This window comes from Dipodomys merriami, unplaced genomic scaffold, assembly GCF_024711535.1.
Source record: "Dipodomys merriami isolate MVZ:Mamm:240054 unplaced genomic scaffold, mDipMer1.0.p SCAF_1, whole genome shotgun sequence".
NCBI lineage: Eukaryota > Metazoa > Chordata > Mammalia > Rodentia > Heteromyidae > Dipodomys > Dipodomys merriami.
Genome location: NW_027202270.1, coordinates 121,991,044 through 122,014,672, shown reverse-complemented (window position 1 = coordinate 122,014,672; position 23,629 = coordinate 121,991,044). Strand labels below are relative to the sequence as shown.

The window sequence follows — 23,629 nt, the reverse complement described above, 5'->3', positions numbered from 1 at the left end:
ATATATATATTTTGTCAGTCATGGGGCCTGAACTCTGGGCCTGGGTGCTGTCCCTCAGCTCTTTAGCTCAAGGCTAGCGCTCTACCACTTGAACCATAGAACCACTTCTGGCTTTTTCTGCTTATGTGGTGCTGAGGAATCAAACCCAGGGCCTCATGCATGCAAGGCAAGCGCTCTACCACTGAGCCACCTTCCCAGCCATGTTTCTATTATTTCTCATCATGCTATAAGTATGTACTTGTTACACAGGAGCCATGGAGGCTGTTCCTCCAGCACAGGCCCCAAGGATCTAATAATGGAACAGCGAAGTCCAAGGCTTACTGGATTGTCCTTTCCCCTCGAAGACCCTTCATACTTACATTATGGAATCTTCTATCAGGACACAAAAGTTTTATTTTAGTGGTGCTGAGGATTGAACCCAGGACCTCTACATGCTGAGCATGCTGTGCATCGAGCTACATTTGCAACCTTAGGAGAGAAACCTAAAACCAGTGTAGTTAAGATTAGTCTACCTATTATTAATTGAGGAGCTGATTAGGTCATCCTTGCCTTGCAAGGATAGGACACTGAGTTCCATCCCCAGTACTACCAAAAATACATGCATGCATGCATGTATACATACAAAAAAATAGGCCTAGCCGGGTGCCGGTGGCTTATACCTGTAATCCTAGCTACTCAGGAGGCTGAGATCTGAGGATCACAGTTCAAAGAGCACAGTCACATTTCAGGAGTTTAATAAACGACATGGACTAAGTAAGTAAACTTTTACTGAACAGTGCAGCTCTAGATTTGTATTTTACTTGGAGGATGTGTATAGAGAAGAATCCATTGTGGGCCACCTTCAATCGACTTGTCTCCAAACAAGCACCTAACACTCGTCATTGTTAGTAACTGCTCAGAATAAGTGGCCCCATCTTCCCTGAGCTCATGCCCCAATTCCCTGTCTATCGCTCCACAGTTGGGGCTTCTTGTTCTCTACCTCCTGATGGAGAAAAGAGGGAGTGTGTTGGGAAGTGGCAGGGAGGAGAGATCTGTACAGACTCAGGGAAGCCATTCAGGAGGGTGAGGGAAGCCTGGGAGATACAGTTGATAGGGCAAAACATGTGATCTAGCTACTTGTGGAGGAGGCTGCTCACCATCATCACTCAGCCATCACTTAGAAGCTTAGCTGAAACCCAGACTTTCTGTACTGGAGACTATGTGTCTCTTTGACCTTATCAATGTCTCCAAGTCAGCTATCCCTACATTCCTGATGCAGAGAGAGCTGTCATCAAGTGAAGTGAATTATAATCATCACATCTAAGTACTATCCAATGGAGATAGACTCATTGTTTTAAAAAAAAAAAAGTGTGCACTGGTGCCTCCTGGTGGAAATCAAGATTCTTGCAAGGGGCATTTGTGGTCCTTCCTAATCTTTAATGGGCTATACAGAAATATGGAAACATACATATGGAGGTTCTTGAAATTAAAAGGAATTTTTTGGCTGGAAAATTGGTGACTCATGCAGTAGCCTCTTCTATGAAAAATCCAGAATAGCTGGGCGCCGGTGGCTCTTGCCTGTAATCCTAGCTATTCAGGAGGCTGAGATCTGAGGATCACAGTTCAAAGCCAGCCTGGGCAGGAAAGTCCATGAGACTCTTATCTCCTATTAACCACCAGAAAACTGGAAGTGGTGCTGTGGCTCAAATGGTAGAGCACTAGCCTTGAGCACAAAGAGGCTCAGGGACAGTGCCCAGACCCTGAGTTCAAGCCCCAGGATAGTGAGGAATGTATTCTCATTTTAAGTTTGGCTTCAACTGTGTAATATTTGTGCTTAGTGTGTTCTCTTGGAGTTGGTTTTGCATATACATCTGGTCTTCAACTAGACTGTCATCTCCTCAAAGGAGAATCAAAGCCCCTGATTTAAGCCTATGAGCACTTTGGTTCTTAATATTATTAACTGCCCAGTTAAAAATAATGTACGAACACAAAATAAATCTGATGTCAGTAATGACATCTATGGATTTTTGCCTGCTCAGAATTTCTTTTTCTTTTTTTTTTTTTGGTCCGGTCGTGGGGCCTGAACTCTGGGCCTGGGCGCTGTCCCTCAGCTCTTCAGCTCAAGGCTAGCGCTCTACCACTTGAGCCACAGCGCCACTTCCAGCTTTTTTTCTTTTGCTTATGTGGTGCTGAGGAATCGAACCCAGGGCCTCGAGCATGCAAGGCAAGCGCTCTACCACTGAGCCACCTTCCCAGCCCCTGCTCAGAATTTCTTTTTCTTTCTTTTCTCCTGAGCATGGAAGGATCAGCATTGGCAAATGAGAATTGTGAAGATCTGGGACAGTTGTCCACAGAGAGGACAAAGCCTTGATCTCCACGTCTTCTGTCATTGCACGTAGCAATTGGCTAGGTAAGATGACTCCAGGCTGATGTTAGTATCTGTCCTCTGCTACTTGTGCTTTAAAGAAAACAAAACTAAAAGTATGAGGAAAGGCAGCACGAGTGCCGAACAGAAGCCCAGATAATGCTTCTAGCAGTTGCCATGACCTTGTGGGAAGCTGGACAGCTCACACCTCTCAGATTTTATCTTCCTGTACAAGTTTGAAAAAACAAAAAAACACTTTTTTAAAACTTTCCTTTTGGTGTCCTCTAGTGGACACTTTGGTAATGACAATCACACTGCTGCCCTAAACCCATTCTCTGAGTGAGAGATAAGGTTGAAGGTCAAAATACACATGGAGTTAAACTGGATTGTCAAGTTGTCTGGATGAAGAAATACCTGGGAAAGCTGGGCATTAGTGGGTCACGCTTATATCTACTCAGGAGGCTGAGACGTGAGGATCATGGTGCCAAGCCAGCCTTGGGTTTGCTGGAAAATCTGTGAGACACTTATCTGCAAATAACCACCAGAAAGAAACCTGGAAGTGGTACTGTTGCTCACTCCAGTGGTAGAGTGCTTGGCTTGAGCTGAAGAGCTGAGGGACAGCGCCCAGGCCCAGAGTTCAAGCCCAACAACTGTGATGACCTACCAAAAAGAATATAAAATGTGAAATTAGAAATAGAACAAAATTATTAATTTTTAAGAATAGGGCCAGACTTGCAAGGCAGGATTGAACTGGAAAAACTAGTTCTTAGGAAAGGATAAGGCCTATTTACCCCCTGGCTGCCTCTTCTACTGTAACTACTAGTTTCAAAAAAGCAAAACACCTGGCCCCAAAACAAGGAACTGCCCGCTGCTTTAGGTCAAGAAATTGTTACAGAGGTATTTATAGTTTTACATATTTCAGGAATGTTTGTGACTTGCACGCTTGCAGAATAACTGCTAAGTTCTGCTTCTGTACACCAGCTTGCTTGTATCTGCTCTAAAAGAATGCATTTTTTGCCTTTATAAACCCTGAGCTATTTGAGTTTGAGGCTGCTCACTCTCGAATTGAGTTAGCCTCTGCGGATCAAACCAATAAACTCCAGGCTTTAAGATACTGGTCAGTGTCTGTGACTTTGTCAAGGGGGTCAGTCCACTTCACAACAATACAAGAAATGCCTGGGAAATTAGCAAAGCACTCCTCTAGGCAGGGCTGTGATGGTGTTTCTGGTGAGTTAGATCTAAAGGGCTTGGACCTAATCAATGGATTAAAATCCCTTGATGGATTCATGATAGGTTAGTAGCATTTGGGGGGGAAGTGGGGATGAAAAGTAGGGATGGGGGGGTCTAGTTAGAGGAAACAGATCTCTGAATGTGTGTCATGGTGGGGCTCTTAACTTAGCTCCTTCTATGTCTTTTTTTTTTCTTCCCATACTGAGAATTGAACTCAGAGCCTATGTACTGTCCCTGAGCTCCTTTTGCTCAAGGCTAGCCTTCTACCACTTGGGCCACAGCGCCACTTCTGGCTTTTTCTGTGTATGTGGTACTGAGGAATGGAACCCAGGGCTTCGTACATGCTAGGCAAGCACTCTACCACTGAACCACATACTTTCCCAGCCTCTGTGTCTCTGCTTTCTGGATGCTAGGATTTGATCCTATGCTACCTAACAGTATCATCTTACTGGGTGAAGAAAGGTATTCATGAAAAAAGCCTGTGGCCCATGGAAGTTTTCATACACCTAACAGGGACACAGCAGTCTCCAGGTAGTATTCTTAGTCCCTTCGGGGTTTTCATCATTCCTGGCATAAGGCGAGGACATAATAAGCATTCAAACAGAACTGAGCAGGGTTGCCACACCACAGCGCGGAGGGCAGAGAGGTTGGCTTGGTTTCTTTTCAGTGGTGGTTTTAAGTACTCAGTGCTTCCGGCTCTCCAGTTTGCAAAGAGCTTTGTTACTTCGATGGGCCAAATTCAGTGTGGAGTCCTTGTGTCCCCGTTTCTGGAGCATAGCCAGGTGTGTGGGTGGTGGTGGGGTATTATTTCTGGGCTGCACAAAGGCCACAAAAGAACTCTGCTTCCCCTCCTTCTTTTGAGTTCCTGGAAGGGATTTCTCCTGCTCACTTTGGAATTGGAAGAATCAGGCCCAAAGGGGCTGGGAAATCTCACAAGTGGCCACACCATACAAACCCTGTGTGCCCTTCAAGTGCATGTGCACGCGGAAGGATTCTCTCAAAGCTGCTTGGACATTTTAACTGTCTTTTATAATGTTTTTTCTTCTGGAAAGCCCATCTTCTAACTCAAGGACTAGTCAAATTAATTCTCATATTGGGCATTATGCCAAGCTCCATACACACTGCAAGAATAAGACTGGTGCCTGTCCTCTTGTGATTTGATTTACCAACAGGATGCGCAAGCGAATACTGTATGTAATCAATGATTTTAAAAAAGTTATAAAGGAAAAACTCTGGGAGGTATACAGTGTCTTGGGGGGTAGTGGGGCGGGGTGGGGGGGGGAGAGACATCTGATTGGCACCAGTGAGTCTGAGCAGAGACTGGAAGAGAAAGTGAACCTGGCCGGGTGGGGGGGGGGGCAGGCCAGATCATTAGCTACGGTCAGTCTTTTCACACGTTCAGGTATTCGGGGAAAATGAGTTTGGCAGGTCTGGTTCTAAATCTATAGACAAACTGGGTTGATAATGGATGGGAATCTGTTTGGTTCTCATAACTCCATGTTGCTTCTAAGGCCCATTGACCCCCGTGTCCCCCATGCACCCCTCTTGATTCTCAGGAAAACTTCATCCTTATCTGAAAGTGCAGGTCTGTCCATGTCAGAAGGATACCCTACCATAAAACCCCAAACAGGGCAGTTTGCACTATAAATCCCCAACAGAACAGGATAGAGACATTCCAAAGAAGATCTTACATTGGAATGTATAAAAGCCTTAACGCACACCCCTACTCCCCACTCCTTGTTTCCCAGACCCTGCTCAGGGCAACTGCTCAGCAGCACTGATTAAAGCCTGTTCTAGTCTGTGGAGGTCTCGGCCCTCTTTCTCTCCTTTCATTTACTTAATCTTTCCCTCACAACAATAGTAACACCAGAAGCTGCTACAAGAGGAAGTCAAAGAAATAGCTTGTCTGGAAAAGTTGAAAGCCACATTTAGGAGGTCTTTAAGTGTGAGGTCTGCCCGGGGTCCTGCAGGCCCTGTGCAGACACTGCCCTACCTCTTGGCTAAGTTTCCACCCAGTAGCTGTGTTACCTAGATAACTAGCACACCTGGAAGCAGTCACCTCCCCCTCCTGCTAGGTCACAGCCTGGGCTGCAGGTAGTCACGACTCCCATCTGACCTAGGATGGTCCCAGGCCCTGAGGTCAGATCCAGATCCAATGTGGCCACACCTTTTCCCCACCTGGCCACACCTCTTCCAGTCCTAGGTAAGTCCTGGCCTGGAGACAGGTCACCCCTTTTTCTGTCATGCCTTTCTGCCAGGCACAGCCGGGCAGTAAGTTTGGTAAATGAGCCTCTTTTCCCGCCTGAGTAGTGCGTGGTATTCTCTTCATCAGCTACCTAATGAAACTTCTACCTACTTAATATACCTTGCATTAGGGACTCATCGTCTCCTCCTGTATCCACAGTGAATAGCATGAGTGACCTATGGATGGATGACTTATTTGGAAACAAGTCAAGCACTGCTGATTTCCATAAGGAGTTCGTGAAGGAGGAAGCTGCTGGTGCTGCTAGCTCTAAGAGCCCTTGCAGAGCCACTGGGCTCTGGGCAAGCCTGCCCAGAGGTATTTTGCATAGCCTGTGAGCCGCCTGAGGGCGGGTGATGCCGTCCCCAGCTGTTTTGGACAGCCCAGCCCAGGCCTCAGGTATGTGGAGTGCAGAGTTGTCTTGAATATTTGAGATCTGGCAGATATCAAATGAAAAGAATGAAAATAAACAAGCTGAAGTTACAGCTCTGAGACTCCTGTAGCCATTTAAGCCATCCCCACCCACCATGATCTTGGCAAGCAGAAATGAACCAACCTTCTTCATGTGCTCCCAGGTGTTCTTTTGTCTTAAAGATTGCTAAAGTAGCACTAGCTACCTGCAAACTATGCTTTTGTAGTAATGCTAAAAAACAGAACATAGCCTATCAGTGTGGATAAGGGTGACTTGTAATGAAGTAAAGAAGTCGGGTCTGGCCGGTGCCATATTGGCCACATGGTAGATGGTAGGCTCTGGCATCTTCAAGCTGGGGAAGGGAAATGCCCCAACCCATCACCCACCTCCCAGGTAATGGGTGTGTCTGGAACCCTGGAGGCAAGGGCTGAAACTTGGCTGATTGGTTACTGAATCTGTCAGTCCAGTGCCTGGGACTGGGAATTTCCTGTGGACCTGCCCCTGACTTGACCCTATTTAGGCCCAGACCAGCACAGGTGCCATTACACCAGGCCAAGTGTGTCTCCATGTTCCTGTCCTGTGTCCTGTCTAGTGGCTTGTCTCTGGTTGGCTTGTCTCCGGTCATCATGGTGTCCCAATTCTGCTCTCCATTGGAGCTGAATTGGCTTGTTGGTATTGTTTTTGTTCTTTCTTTCCTCTCTAGCCTGTTTCCTAGCTGTGCTATGTGTATTTGGGAGCTGCAGGACTTTTTAACAACTGGCTGCCTGCAGCCTGTTCACTGTATAATAAACACTCCAATATTCCATCTTCCAAAAATGTGACTTCTCAGATAATTCACCTTATAATAGAAAATGGGACAGGTGCTGCACATTTTGTTGTTTCTCCTCCTGCTCCCACAATGTTGTGTCCAGACCTGCATTAAATAAAAGCCTCAAACCTTACCTTAAGTTTTATTAGGAGTACAACATAGGGGGCTGGGAAGATGGCTCAGTGGTACAGTGCTTGCCTTGCATGCATGAGGCCCTAGGTTCGATTCCTCAGCACCCCAGAAGCAGAAAAAGCCGAAAGTGGCACTGTGGCTCAAGTGATAGAGCACTAGCCTTAAGCTGAAGAGCTGAGGGACATCCCAGGCCCAGAGTTCAGGCTCTACTACCAACAACAAAAAAAAAAAAAAGAAAGAAAGAAAGAAAGAAAAGAATAAAAGAGTACAACATAGTGTAATAGCTAAGAACTTGGGTTGTAGAGCCAAGACATCCTTGCATTTAAGTACCACCTTTAGGCTGAAATATGGATACTGGATCTAAGTAACACCATCTTGTCCTCATTGCATCTTTTTTGGCATCTTCCTATCAGATGATGGTGAATTTTCACCCACTTCCAAGAACTCTAGAGGTGATATAGGACTTTCTTTGGCCTGTAGCTGTGTTATGGGTTGTTAAGCACTATAGAGGTGATAGTTTTTGAATTGCAGGCATGTCATGAGTTGTTTAGCTCCAGGAAAGTTTTGCTCCAGAAAATACTTGCCCTTGTTTGTCCTTGATAGTTTCCCCCTAGATAGCTTGCTTCAGTAGAACGTGCTTTGCTAGTCCGCATACAGGGTGACATCTACCTTGGTGTGGTTTTTTGCCTTTATAAGCTTTGTAATAACTGCATTCAGGGCTGCAGGTTCTTTAGGACACTAGTCCGCCCGCAGTTGCTGGCTTTTTAATAAAGTCTCCCAATTCGACCTCTCAAAATGTGGTTTCTCTGTTTCTTGTTGTACAATGAACTCTCATTTTGATCTCTCAAATGTGGCTTCTTTGTATCTGGCTGATCAAGCTCTGGTATAACAATGGCTAACATTAGCCCAGCAATCTTGACCCAGGAGCTTAGCCTCTGTAAGCTTGCTTCTTTAGTGTTCTAGGGGAGTGACATGAAAAGTACTGACATCATGGAGTAGTTGATTTCAATATATATGAAAGGCACTTAGTGCCTGTTATTTGTGGCATGTGACCAGCAAATGGCAAGGCTGACACTCAGAACAAGAGCCACTTCATCTTTAAACCCACTTTACTTTTTACTGCCTGCAACACAATGTCCAGAATTTAATGAAACCTTAGGGTTACAAACTCTGAGACTGATCTTGTACAACACAAATGGGAACCTTGCCTGGACAAGACTGTATCATTTCTGCCAGAAATGCTAGTGTTCATTGAAAAAGTCAATTCAAATGACTCCTGGCATTTTAAGACTTCTAACCCGCTGGGTAGGACCTCAGGGGTCTTCCTGTGTACTTGGTGGCACTGGGCCTGGGAGAATGGTGGGGAGCAGTTTGCCTGAGGCCACCCAGATTCAGCCTACTTCTCTTTCCCCTGGATGATCCATCTTTCCCTTCATGCTTCCCATTTCGGGGCCATTACCCATGTCATTTATGAAGCTGGTGGGAATGGGAGACCCACACTGTAGCCCAGGGAGGCTATGTGGGGAGCTTCCCCGCCTAGGCATCTCATTTGTCCTGATGCCTCTTGTTCTGGAATGGTGTCACCATTTCCATGCCCCTTTTGACAATGATAATAGTTCTAATAGGATGGGATTTCTTTTCTTGCAGTTGATTTTGGGGTGTCATCCCTGGGTCATGGTGTTCACTACTCTTAATACATGCAGGTCCTGTCTCTATAGACATTTTGGTATTGAGGGTTAAATTACTTTTGTCTCGGATAAGTGATGAAACAGATATCAATCAAACAAAGTTAATAAGGTTTCTTCAATTACCTTTATCTTGGCTTTTGAAGACATTAAGGCTGCTGTTCACAGCTGGGAATGGCCAAGTTCTACTTTTGTGGTATATTTTAGTTCTAAAGGGAAATACGGGCTATTCTCAACTCCCAGTAAGAAGTAAATTTGTACACATTATGTAAGATGTTCCTGAAGAACATTTCCCAAATACTATATGACAGAAAATAGCTTATGTGCAGATTGGAATAATAATTTTTTTTGCCAGTCCTGGGATTTGAACTCAGGGCCTGGGCATTGTTCCTGAGCTTCTTTTGCTCAAGGCTAGTACTCTATTACTTGAGCCACAGTTCTACTTCTGGCTTTTTTTGTTTATGTGGTACTGAGGCATCGAACCCAGGGTTTTGTGCATGCTAGGCAAGCACTCTGCCACTAAGCTACATGCCCAGCCCTGGAATAATAATAAATTTTTTTGTTTTTGTTTTTGTTTTTGTTTTGGGTCCGGTTGTGGGGCCTGAACTCTGGGCCTGGGCGCTGTCTCTCAGCTCTTCAGCTCAAGGCTAGCGCTCTACCACTTGAGCCACAGCGCCACTTCCGGCTTTTTTCTTTTTGCTTATGTGGTGCTGGGGAATCGAACCCAGGGCCTCAGGCATTCAAGGCAAGCGCTCTACCACTGAGCCACCTTCCCAGCCCCAATAATAATAAATTTTGTACTTCCCAGTAAGGGAAATAAAATCAGATAGAAGGCTCCTTCCAAATCCCACTAGCAGGCAGACACACATGCACAATCAGGATTAGTTTCTGCACTTCAGAAATGTCATTTAGAACAACAATAAAAAAATCCAATTAATGACATTTCCCCAGGAGAAAATCCAATTAAGGACATTTTCCCAGGAGAAGAATACTATGGGCAAGGCCGGGTGGGGGTGGGGGGATTGGGGGGAGGGTAAAGGGTGGGATGGGTGGGGAAATCCAGGTGAGTAAACTCTGAAACCCACAGCTGTGCTTTCACGGCTTGAAATAAACCTGTTTGCAAGAAATGGAGGTTTCTGTTCACATTTAAAAATCTTGAATCCTATGAAACTCAAATGACAACTTCATTTGCAAACCCAAGAATTCTTAACTTGAATCTCCTAATATTTCAAAGATTTTCGGAGCAATTCTTTTCAATCTTGCTTGGCAGGCAAATGAACTTCAACAAAATGCTGTGTGAGGTAGTAAGAAGGCAAAAGAAACGTGGACTAAGTAACAAGAAATATTTACACGAATGTTCCCAAGCCAGCTAACCACAGCTACCACATGCTATTCAACTTGCAGAAGGAAAAAATTCTTTAGCACTTTTAGATATGGGATTGAATATTCTTTCAATGAGTATTTGATGGGAACCTGCTTTGTTCTTACAACTCCACGTTGCTCCCCTCTCGGCCCAATCTTTTTATGTATCTAAAGATGGCATCTGAAGGATTGGATGCTCTCTCTCCAGCTTGCCTGCAGGCAAGCCATTCTGACCTTGGCTTAGCTGAAAAGTTTCCTCACCCAAGGTGGAACATTCCATTGTGGGCCTAGCCAAGGACACTTTGGCCCGCCAAGAAACCATAACCCATTTTTATTTTCTGTTTCCTTGTTAAGACCCATATAAACCTGGCCCCGAAATCCAGTCCCTGGCACAACCTCCAAACAAGATGAAGTGGACCCTGAAATGGGGCCCAACCTGGTAAGGTTCCATTTTGAGCTTTGCCTTTGTTTTAGGGATTTTAGACTTGATGGGCCTAGTTCCCGGAATGAAAAAAATGCTTCTGGTCTCCCTCCCCTGAACAACCTAACCCACCCTTGATTGTTGAGTTAAAGACTGACTGATAAAACCCATAGGTTGTAATCTGGCTCCAATTGTCAACTGGTTTATGGTAAACACTGCCTTTTGCACGTGCTTACGGTAAATTTGGTGGGCCTTTTGCCCACCAAAAGGTAGACCCCGCCTTACCCACTAAATTTGCATGCCATTTTAAACCAAGGTGATAGGCTGGTTTAAACAGCCATGACAGACAAACTGTAACCTCATTGGCCACCTGTGTGTGGTCTGGTATGACTGTACAATCCTTTGTGTGTGTTACGATCCCATTGGTCAACTGTACATGACCAGGCTTGACTTCATGGATTTTGCCTTTAAAAACCAAAGAACTGGGGCCGCTGGGGGGATGCAGTATCAGCTCCAGAGCCTGTGCTGCTTCCCTGACCAGTCCTGTGTAGGAACCTTCTCAATAAAGTTGCTTCTTTGTTAACAACTTTGTTGCGATGGGCTCTGTCACTCTGGACAACTAGGTGGGCTTGCCTGCCTGAGTAGGGGGTCTTCCCACTACAAAGTGGGAAGGTGTGTGCCCCTTGCTGGCAATAAACAGTCCTGACCTGTCTGTTGATGATCGAATCCGGCCTATTCCTTTTCCGTTCTCCTCCATTTTCCTAACAGTATTAATATTCAGTCTTCAATTCAGTATTAATACTAGGTCATGCCCCTGTTGGTGGCTCACACCTGTAATTCTAGCTACCGGAGGGTCATGTTCAAAGCCAGCAGGAGCACAAAAGTTTTTGAGACTCTTATCTCCAATTAACTGCCACAAAAAGCAAGCATCAATACATCAATACACACACACACACACACACACACACACACACACACACACACACACACACACACACACACACACACACACACACACACACACACTCTCTCTCTCTCTCTCACTCACTCACTCACCAGTCTGGTAGAATGTTTTAGGATCCAATTGAAATAAGAAGACTGAGTAACTGGTGCCATCTTGGCCATGTGGTGGATGATAGGGAATTGGATTTAACTGGTACCTTCAAGAGGAAGGTGGTTTCACCTCCCAGGGGATAGGTGTGCCTGAATTCCTAGAGGCAGGAGTGGGAAGTTGGACAATAGGTTACTGGCCCTGCTAGTCTTGCATCATGAACTCTCAAACTCTCTGTGGCCCTGCCCCGACCCTGATGCTATTTAGACCTAGACCAGCTCAGGCACCATAACTCCACCATGCCTCGAGTTCCCACTGGAACCGTCTCCAGTCTCCTGGTTCTCCTCTGGTCACTTTGGTGTCCTACTTCAGCTCTCCAATGGAATGGAGTTGATCTGGTTTGTTGGTATTGTTTTTCTGTTCTTTCTTTCCTCCCCTGCTCTCATGGCTCAGTTTTCTAACAGTGTTGTGTATTCCAGGGGCTTCAGGTGTTTGTGACAGGAGTCTACCTGCAGTTTCTGGCTCTCCAATAGACTCCTGACCTCTCAAAATGTGGCTTCTCTGTTTCTCATGACTGAATTTCTGTACAACACAATTACAAGCTTGTTTATGCAGAAGTGACAGAAAGCGGGCCTGTGAATGTGGCTCAGGGGTCCAGTGCTTGCCTAGCATGCATGAAGCCCTGGGTTCAACTCTTCCGTAACAGGTAAGGAGAAAAAACTGGAAGTGGTGCTGTGGCTCAAGGGTAGAGCACTAGCCTTGAGCACAGAGAGGCTCAGGGGTAGAACCTAGGCCCTGAGTTCAAATCCCAGGACTGGCAAAAAAAAAAAGTGATACAAGTATACAAGGCCCATGACACAGTAGCACTTCCTTTTGGACTTGTAGTTTCTTAAGATCATTTTTTTTTACTTGATTTTTTTTTTTGGGGGTCCGGTCGTGGGGCCTGAACTCTGGGCCTGGGCGTGCTGTCTCTCAGCTCTTCAGCTCAAGGCTAGCGCTCTACCACTTGAGCCACAGTGCCACTTCCGGCTTTTTTTTTTTGCTTATGTGGTGCTGAGAAATCGAACCCAGGGCCTCAGGCATGCAAGGCAAGCACTCTACCACTGAGCCACCTTCCCAGCCCCCTTACTTGCTTATTTTTACTACATAAATGACTTCTAGTTTCTTGAACATATCCATGTATATATTGTGACTTAAAATTTCAAATTTCAAAGCTGTAACACAAAGGAAGCTTAAAAGGGAGTTTCTCACCGTTACAATAAATGAAGCCCCAGGACTTAAGTTTTTTAAGGACATGCCAGAATGGGGCTAAATGGGGAACAGGACAAATGGGTATCAAACCTAATTCTTGGCAGAATGGTCAAACTGCTGGTATCTGCTCTCACATACAACATCCCTACTTTCTATTTCTGCCAAGGCCAATCAAAGTCATCTAGGGCAGCTGAAATGTGTTACCTCAAGTGAAAATTGAGATTCATGGTCTTGCTTGCCACAAATGGCACTATCTAGACTTTTAATCTGGGAATGTGATATTTCTAAACTAGAACATACTGACTTTATTACCACTGAATTGGGGGCTAGGAAGTTGATGGTGAAATTTGCAGCTCAGTTTTAACTTTCTTTTTTGTTCTGAGCACATGCTATAGTTAATGTACACTCACCACCTCAAACCTGCATTTTGTATGTAAACCTTAAGTATGACTTTTGTTTTCGTATTCCCTTTTACTCAACTTTTTTTTCTTTTTTGTTGGTCATGGGGCTTGAACTCAGGGCCTGGGCACTGTCCCTGAGCTCTTTTGCTCAAGGCTAGCACTCTACCACTTTGAGCCACAACTCCACTTCCAGTTTTTGAGTGTTTAATTGGAGAGAAGTCTCACTGGGACTCTTCTGCCTGGGCTGGCTTCAAACTGTGATCCTCAGATCACAGTAGCTAGGATTACAGGAGTGAACCACCAGCACCTGGCTAGCTTTTCTTATTCTAAATATTTTACTGTGTTCTATATGATACATGCCTGCAAGCCTTCTTAAAAACTTACAAGAAAATCCATGAATATACAAATTATACTATAGTCAGGCTAAATTAAGGTGAATTATGTATACTAGGTATCACAGACTGAGCCAGGTCAAGCATATCAGAATTTTCACAAATGGTTAACATCTCTTGGCAAAGTCATGTTATCTTTAGGGCAACATTCGGCTTATGGGACATCTGAATTTTAGGAGTTAAAGGTGAATGAATTCAAATTGCTCCAAATGAATGTTCTCCAGGAGCTTTTGCCTTTAACCTGAATGTTTCACAGAATGGAAGAAGTCTGACAGCACTGTGCTTGGCCATGGTGTACTACAGGAGACAGCATCACCAGAGGAGGGATCTTTATTTCACAAGTTTCAAGATACAGTACAAAACAAATCTGTACATCTTTCTATTCACAAGATTTGTTTGTTTACACAATTATATTACATTTTGCCAGCCTTTATAGTGCATTTCATTAAATACAAATTAATTTACAAAAGGGTCTACTATGGTATTATTCCTTCACAATGCTAACTGATGGTCTTTTCAAACTTCCTCTCCTAAATATTTATAGTGGTTATGAATGGATCATATCAACATTTTAAATAATTTTGTTTTTAAATCCAAAGGGAAACAGCATCAGCCTATGTGTCAATCCAATAGATACATACAAGATGGCTCCCTGCATAGGACCACAAGGTCCTCACTTCCATCGAAACAAACTCAGACCGTCACTTGTATAAACAGTCACATTTAGATACAAACTGTTACTTGGGGTCATTTACAATTTTCTGAAAATATAGTGGATGGAGAAATTTGGCTTCTTTTCAATGAATCCTACACATGTAAACAATTAAAAGCCAGGTAGTGCTTCAGACAATACAGTATTCAGAAATACATTTTCTCTCGGGACTGAGCAATGACTAACATTTGCATTAAGTTGTAAGTTTTCTTTTGCTGATTTTTTCTTGCATACTTTTAGACATAATATTGTGTAATCTATGATAGATCCAAATCAAGTACCAGTTGTCATTGGAGCCAACACAGCTCTGCTCTCCTGGTTGGGAAAGGGCTGATGAGCTGAAGCATGTTGTGATGGTCACATCAAATCTTAGTCCAAACCTCGTTAAAGGAAGGGTTGCAGATCAGACATTGGTACACAGGCTATGCACATGAACAACTGTGGTTTTTGTTTAGAGGCCTACATGCATACTTCCAAAACCTTGGTCTGAAGAACAAATAGGAGGAACAGAGGAGAGAAAAACAGAAGAAGCAAACAAAATCCTCCATACAAAATACCAAATGCTAAGACCATAAGATCATCAGCAGAGTACTGTGGAAGTTTAAGGCTTCCTGATGTTGCAGAGACAAACAGTTTAGTAGTAAAACCTAGATTTAACCTTCTAGTAGCAGGATAACAATTTCTCAAGAATAACCTTAGTGATTCAAAAGTGAATCCAAATTAAGTGTTCAATTATGAATTTGAGGAAATAGCAGCTTTTGATTTGCTCTTCCATCTGTGCCAACTAGTAAGTCAGCTAGTTATTAAAATTAAGATAAGCCTCACCTGGAAAACAAAATTTTCAAACACAGAAGTAAAAACTTCCAAAGTGCCACCATTGCAGAAGCAAAATGGGTGGTCTCAAGATTCTGAAAGTTTCAACCCACAAGAGTACCAAAGCTGAATTAAGTATGACTGTCATCACCTTCATAGGCTGAAAGACAGACTACGATAACTCTCAGGAAAGACAAGCTACCATGAAGAAATGAAGCCACACTCTGTCTAGCGAGTCTAAATTCTAACATTAAAACTCCTGAATCTCGGAGTTAGTTTAATGTCACTGACATTAACTAGCTTTAATTATTGCCACTTTATTCAAATGGATGCCATTTGATTAGGTTAAGTACTGTGCATAATTTTTAGGAGAAATGCCAAACCCAATTCCTATTGGCTTAGGTACCATGACCTATGAACAAAAAAGAGAGCAAAGTATTTTGAGACAGCATTTGAAAGAAACTATAAAACCGGAGTTATCTGAAACAGACCATTCAAGTTTCTCATAGCAAATGGCCCAGAGTAAAACAGGAGGTAGAGATAAGCCACGGAAAGGATATTTGCAGTGTTAATAGAAACTACACAGCGAGGAGGAAACTAACAGGAGTATGTGACTCATGAAGAACATCCAGCCATAGTAGCACAATATTTTAGGAAATGTTTTGATATAAAAATGCTGCCTAAGGAGATATTAGGCAGGTGAAGGAGGAAAAAGGAAACAAACAGAAGTTGGTAGTCATCTTGGAGGGGTTTTCAACTATTTTTTATTTATTTATTGACATGTGTTTAATTATGTTGCTTGCGAGGCTGGTTTTGAACTCAGGCTGAAATGATCCTTCCAACTCAGCCTTCCAAATAGCTGGGATTATATAGATGCACACCACTCCTTGAACTTCTAAATAAATATATGGATAAAGTACCTTCCAAATGAGTGTGGCTGCTGCCCTGTGTTCAATTTATTCTGATGAAGAGCACAGGCAGTGATGAAGGCACCTACACTCAAAAATGGAAGTGTCGGAGACCAAGCAAGCCTTACTATTTACAAGAGCTGCTCAACGCAACCTTACACTTCTGAGGGTAACATTTCCTACCTCTGACAGATATGGTATGGTCCTCTCCACGATCCCCTCTTCAAATCTGGAGGCAAATATCTGGTAGGAAAGTTGCCTACCAGGTTTCCCATAATACTCTGCTATAAATACACAAAAAAGTATACAACTTCACATTTAAAGCCTTCATGTTCATTGTAGATTAGTTAGATCTAGTTCTAAATACAACCCAATTTCAAAAACCAAAGCATTTTGACGCTACAAATAATAAACTCTTCAAGTTTTCTGGCAGGTTTAGGGATTATGGAAAACTGCAGAAAGAATAATATAAACAAGCTGATGTCGGCTCATTTACTAATGCATCTCAGACTAGAGATAAAGGCTGGTGAACACCACCCATTTGAGAATAAAAAGAAATACAAATTTAAGTTTTAATTCTTTCATTTGAAGTTCTCAATGCTCTTTCTTGTTGAGAAGTTCCCATCTCATCTATTTAATTTAAAGAGGCAATTCTCAACTCTGATAGCCTTGAGTTTCCTAATATTAATGCTAAGCATGTGTTTGATTTTTCTGTTACTATGAAACAGTGAGAAATTAAAAGCTGTCTGAGCATGCAGAATATTACTAACAGGACTTAGCTCTTGTCACTCACTGAAATGAATCCATCTTCATTTTTGAGTTTCATTATTATCATGGTAGTTATTGTCGGCCATTAGCTGGCAAGAGTTTTACATGTTTGAAGAATTCAGGGAGGGTGAGTTGGTCTTTATGCAGTAAGAAATGCAAAGTAAAATAAAACCTGGGAACAAATGCTCCAACTTTTGGGAAAGTGAGTCTATGATCTTGGTACCCCATATCTAAAGTCTTCCAATATTGCTTTTCAATTTTTCCCTTTTTAGTCCGTCCTCTGGCTTCTGGATCAAAGCCCTGTATATTCAAAATAAACAAGCAAATCACACTGGTATGTGGGGCAAATTGACATGTTAGCACAAGGAATCAGTTCACCAAGTTTTACTTATATTCTATTACAAAGAAATAAAGTTCTCCTAGAACTTTAAAAAGCCTGAAGTCTCTGAAGGAGATAAGTATGGTAGGAAGTGTGACAATTTCCAATAATAACAACACTCAACCTTCCCTTTTAAAACTAAAATAAAAACGCTGAATATGTGTACTTGCATTTGGATGTCTTGTTATTGTTAGTTCCAGAACACTTTGGAGATCGTTTTTGTTGTAGTTATAATTTAACAGGTAAGATCTACTTTTGACTTTTAGACATGTTTAAGGTGAAATTTGCAACTGAGTTTTTCCCAAGTTGATCACTTTTTAGTGTTGATACAAGACCTTAAAGATGGCTGATATAAGGACTCATAGACACTAAGAAGATGATCAAAGGACTCAAGAAAGATAGTAGATGCAGAAGACATCTCTTTGTGTGTCTCCCATGTTTCCAAGTGGACAAGGGGTAAGGGAAGAAAGAAGAAAGCCATCAAGAGTTGTTATTCCTTATGGCACTGAAACAAACATTCAACCTAGGTTAGGTAAGAGTTAACTTATCCCTGAAAATAAAGGCATCAGATTCTAAGCAGCTTTAGGAATTCAATGCTTCCTGGGCCTCTCCCAGGAGGTGGCCACCATCCAAAGTCCCGAATCAAATGCAAGTGTTCTCAGCAAACAAGGTTCTCAGTCACCAATCAAGGCTGCACCGGTGGCTGTTACTGTGGTGGTTGCTGCTCTGGTGGCCCCTCCTGTTGGGGTGGAGCTGGCCGTGGCCCGGGGGGCCTGGGCATAGGCATGTCTTGGTGCTGCCTTTGCCTGTAAGCTATGACTGTTCCCAACAGCAGTGCAATGATGGTCATGAGGTAAAGGTCCCATTCAGGTCCCAAAAGCTGGTCCATATCCAGTTGGGTGAACATATCTCGAATCTTCATGGAAATAGTGAAAAACAAATTATCACTCCAATGTTAGGCAATGAACTATGTAAGTTATAACACAAGTCAGAGACAAATACAGAATTCAAAGAGATTGCTTTTTGGAATTGTTTGAAATGTTTTGTGTGTGTGTGTTAGGATATAATAGCCTTCAACTGAAGCTCACAATAACATGAATCAGGAATTGAGACACTATTTTCTTTCCATCTATTCATCTATCTATTCATCTATCTATTCATCTATCTATCTATCTATCTATCTATCTATCTATCTATCTATCTATCTATCTATCTATCTATCTATCTATCTATCTATCTATCTATCTGTACCAGGGCTTGAACACAGTTCCTGGGCAGTTCCTAAGCTTTGTCACAGATAAAGTGATAAAGAGCACTAGAGCTAATACCTATACCACAGTTCTACTTCTTGCTTTTGGGCCCAGGGTGGCTTCAAACCTCAATCCGCAAGATCTCAGCTTCCTGAGTAGCTAGGTTCAAAGGCATGAGCTATCAATTCCTGCCTGAGGTACAGCTTTCTAAGATTCTTTTCATCAGTAAGTTGGTGTACCAATTTTCAACCATTTTTAACACAAAATACTGGAAACACTGGGACAATAAAAGAAACAAGGGGAAAAAAATCAAAATCCTGCCACTCCTGTAACCTGCCTGAAAAAGCTCAAAAGATCTATTCTGCAAGACAGCCAGGCTCGGTCTCCGCTTCTCTCATCTAAGTAAAGACTGAAGGCATTTAAATGCTTGAAAGCTGAATAACACCGCTTTTCAGTTAGGTTTTAGCTAAAATGCTATAACATATGAATTTTTATTTAGAATTTGAATTATGTTCTTAGTCTATGAGATCTTATCATTTATGAGAAGTTATTCCTGATATTTTCTGACTTTTACCCCTAAATGAGCAAATATGGGATGATTTAGTCCTTTATTTAAAATACTTAGAGGCACTCATACATTTGTAGGTATAGATTCTAAATTTTTCTGGATAAAAATTACTAAAACATACTGTTCTTTTGTGTGTGTGTGTGTGTGTGTGTATCTGGGTAGGTGTTTTTTTACTGTAAAACATACTGTTCGTGTGTGTGTGTGTGTGTGTGTGTGTGTGTGTGTATGTGTGTGTGTGTGTGTGTGTGTGTGTATGTGTGTGTGTGTGTGTATCTGGGTAGGTGTTTTTTTACTGTTAAGGCTTTTTTTTTCCTGTGCTGTCCTTGAGGTTTTGTCCTCACAGCTAGGACTCTAATACTTGACACAGCTCCATTTCTAGCTTCTGTGGTGCCTACCTGGAAATAAGAACCTCACAGACTTTTCTGCCTTGGCTGGGGGACTGGCTTCAAACTGTAATCCTTAGATGTTAGCCTCCTAAGTGTTAGGATAATAGGTATAGGCTCTGTCTGACTTTCTTTTCTTTTTTATAAAAAAATCTTTAAGTAGTTGTATAAAGGAGATGCCAGTTAATAAAGCAGTTATGAATTAATATATACTGATCAATCTCACCCCTTTCAAAGTTTTTTTTTTTTTTTTTTTTTGGTTATTGTTGGTCGTGGGGCTTGAATTCTAGGCCTGGGCACTGTCCCTCAGCTCTTCAGTTTAAGGCAAGCACTCTACCACTTGAGCCACAGTGCCACTTATGGTTTTCTGGTGGTTAAATGGAGATAAGAGTCTCATGGACTTTCCTGCCCAGTTTGGCTTTGAACCTTGATCCTCAGATCTCAGCCTCTTGAGTAGCTAGGATTACAGGCGTGAGCCACTGGCACCTGGCTCTTTCCACATTCTTACCTATCCCTCCCAACTCACCTCTTCCCTCATTCTGCTTAATTTTATAGGACAGACCTTGGACTCTTGTCTGCATTCTCTCTCCCTTCTTCCTCTTCATTCGTCTACTCTTTCCCCCATGATCCCATCACCCTACTCCTTTTGAGAATTAGCTTCTTGGTGTTTTATTTTGCTGAACTATTTGACTTAAAAAAAAGATGACAGGCTGGGAAGGTGGCTCAGTGGTAGAGCACTTGCCTTGCATGCATGAGGCCCTGGGTTCGATTCCTCAGCACCACATAAGCAAAAAGAAAAAAGTTGGAAGTGGCACTGTGGCTCAAGTGGTAGAGCGCTAGCCTTGAGCTGAAGAGCTGAGGGACAGCGCCCAGGCCCAGAGTTCAGGCCCCACAACCGGACCTCCCCCCCTCCCAAAAAAAGACAATACTGCTGGGTGCTGGTGGCTCACGCCTGTCATCCTAGCTACTCAGGAGAATGAGATCTGAGGATCATGGTTCAAAGCCAGACCAGGCAGGAAAGGCCGTGAGACTCTTAACTCCAATAAACCACTCAGAAAACTGGAAGTGGCATTGTGGCTCAAGTGGTAGAGTGCTAGCCTTGAGCTGAAGAGCTGAGGGTCAGAGCCCAGGCCCAGAGTTCAAGCCCCTTGACCGACAATAAAAAAATAAAAAGACAATATTATACTTTTGAAAAGAGCTGGACTACGTTAGTATTATGAATACCTTATTACCTTTTTTGTATTTCCTTATAAGAACTGCAAAGATATATTTAGTATGGTGTATGGCAACATCATATCCTAGACCACAATCAGTGTTCGGAGACCAGAGTCCAAAGTAATCCTGAGAGAGGGCTGGGAAGGTGGCTCAGTGGTAGAGCGCTTGCCTTGCATGCCTGAGGCCCTGGGTTCGATTCCTCAGCACCACATAAGCAAAAAGAAAAAAAAAATCCGGAAGTGGCGCTATGGCTCAAGTGGTAGAGTGCTAGCCTTGAGCTGAAGAGCTGAGGGACAGCGCCCAGGCTCAGAGTTCAGGCCCCACGACCGGAACCCCAAAGTAATCCTGAGAGAAAATCAGAGAGCCTACCACACCATTAGCTATTTAATTAAAGGAATGAGATTGTTCCAACTGGCAGAGAGTAGAGCACACCCTGGCTCATGCCAGCAAGGACTTAGAGCAACTGACATTATACAAATGAAAGCAACTGGGAAAACACATTCCAACATGCCTGGGCCTGGGGAGCAGGGGCAAAGGTGACCAAGGGAGAAGTCAGTCTCTGGGTACTGGAACAGCAGGGACTACGTTTATATCTGCCATATATGAGGGAAAGCCTGACTCTGAATCTAATGCTAAAGTGTGAAATGTCATCCTTTTATGATCTTTACGGAGGTGAAGTGAAGGGACCATTTTTTTTGTTGTTGTTGTTGTTGGTCGTGGGGCTTGAACTCTGGGCTTGGGCGCTGTCCCTGCACTCTTCAGCTCAAGGCTAGCGCTCTACCACTTGAGCCACAGTGCCACTTCCAGTTTTTTAGTGGTTTACTGGAGATAAGAGTCTCATGGACTTTCCTGCCTGGGCTGGCTTTGAACTGCGAATCTCAGATCTCAGCTGCCTGAGTAGTTAGTATTACAGGCATGAGCCACCAGTGCCCAGCAGGACCATTGTTTTTAACCAGGGCTTTGAGCACTGCAGGGGATTCCAGTGTGAAATGCTGCACTGATTAATTCATTACAGGGACTGTGGGTACTGGGAACAAATGCAGAACTGACAGAATCCCAAACCCCCTAAGTGCACACGTCTTATGAACAAGAGTTGGCAGTTATAAAGGGGTTGGGTAATTCATCTCTTATCCAGGTTTTACTAGTAGCTTATCTACTTAACTCAGGCTATTTTTTTGGGGGTGGTGGTGGTGGTGGGGGGGTGGGCGGGAACTGAACTCTGGGCCTGGGCGCTGGCCCTCAGCTCTTCAGCTCAAGACTAGAGCTCTACCACTTGAGCCTCAGCGCCACTTCTGGCTTTTTTTTTTTTTTTTTTCTGCTTATACCACATGGTGCTGAGGAATCGAACCCAGGGCCTCATGCATGCAAGGCAAGCACTCTATCATTAAGCCACCTTCCCAGCCCCATACTCAAGGCTATTTTTAAGGAAGAAAATTCTGGTGGCATTTTTTTTTTTTTTGGGTCCGATCATGGGGCCTGAACTCTGGGCCTGGGCGCTGTCCCTCAGCTCTTCAGCTCAAGGCTAGCGCTCTACCTCTTGAGTCACAGCGCTACTTCCGGCTTTTTTCTTTTTGCTTAGGTGGTACTGAGGAATCGAACCCAGGGCCTCGAGCATGCAAGGCAAGCGCTCTACCACTGAGCCACCTTCCCAGCCCTCTGGTGGCATTTTTAACTTATACTTCATTATCAGAAGAACCCAGGGCAATGGCCTGGGCAAGTTCTCAGGTTCTTCCTTTCTTTTTTGCTTTTTTAAGGTGCTAGTTCTGGCCAGACATTCATCTGATTTAATGTTTGCTGAATGGAGCTGTTTCAAATGGCTATAATTCACTTTTCCCTACGTGGAAGAAGGGAAGAGACCTCATCAGATATTCCTTCCTGTGTCCCTCAGTTTTAAAATACAAATGTCTAGGCCTAGGAAGGCATTATAAATTATATTTTCATTACAAAAGAGGCACAGACCACTTACATTTGTTTCCCGTATATACTGCAAGAAATAGACAATGCCCAATTTGCACAGAGCTAGGAAGACAGGAACTTGTGCATCCGGGCTGGCTTCCGCTGCCATGTCATAAAAGCGTTTTGCAAGGTGAATATCCTACAATACAGATAAACAAAGCAAAATTCATTTCTTGCCAATGTAGATAAAAATACTTTCTCAGTTTATACATGAGGAGAAATCTGCTTTACTTTTCAAGTTTTCATTTTAAGGTGAATTTTCCTTGCTTTAACTTGGATATCTAAGAAAACTAGAAAACTCAGGTCATTTTCACCAGTGCAGTGTCGTACTTGCTGTGCAGATGTCCTGGATACAGCCACGCATCTACCCATAACAAGAGACTTTCAAGGGTGAATTCGAAATTCCAAGCTTAATTTTTCCTTCTTAAAACCAGTGCTTCAGGGTGTCTTTCTGTGGTGACTCCTAAGGTTTTTGCATTGCTGAGACTAGAGGAAGGAGCAGGGTAGGTGAGGAGTATTTCCTTTTGCAAAGTAGAGAGACTGCTGTACATACAGGACAGGAAACAAGTCTTGGACTGACTGGACTGGTAATGGAAAGATTTAACTAAGTATGTCACATGATAGAGATCTTGCCAAGGCTGAATGTACTGAGTCTGCAGCTCCAGAGATTTGATAAACTACATGTAAGTGTTTAATTGTAGTGATGTTCTTGATATTATCCTAATCTTAAAAAATAAAAGTTTATACATACTTTACAAAAATAAAATATATATTAAAAAATGAAACAGGATGGGAAGGGGAAACAGCAAGGAGGCAACAATGCTTGATAAGAAATGTACTCGTAGGCTGGGAAGGTGGCTCAGTGGTAGAGCACTTGCCTTGCATGCATGAGGCCCTGGGTTTGATTCCTTAGCACCACATAAGCAAAAAGAAAAAAGCTGGAAGT

General features: G+C 43.2%; 1 protein-coding gene across 3 annotated transcripts in view; it reads right to left on the bottom strand.

Moving 5' to 3' along the window:
• Positions 1-14,046: 14,046 nt before the first annotated feature.
• Sel1l (SEL1L adaptor subunit of SYVN1 ubiquitin ligase) overlaps positions 14,047-23,629 on the bottom strand; it is a 47,785-nt gene continuing 38,202 nt past the window's right edge. For all 3 annotated transcript variants that reach the window (XM_070028435.1, XM_070028444.1, XM_070028428.1), the window contains 2 exons: positions 22,694-22,822; positions 14,047-18,227 (listed from right to left, as the gene is read on the bottom strand). In XM_070028435.1, coding sequence (XP_069884536.1) covers positions 18,018-18,227; positions 22,694-22,822 — 339 coding nt within the window. In that variant the 3' untranslated portion in view covers positions 14,047-18,017. The remainder of the gene's footprint in view (positions 18,228-22,693; positions 22,823-23,629) is intronic.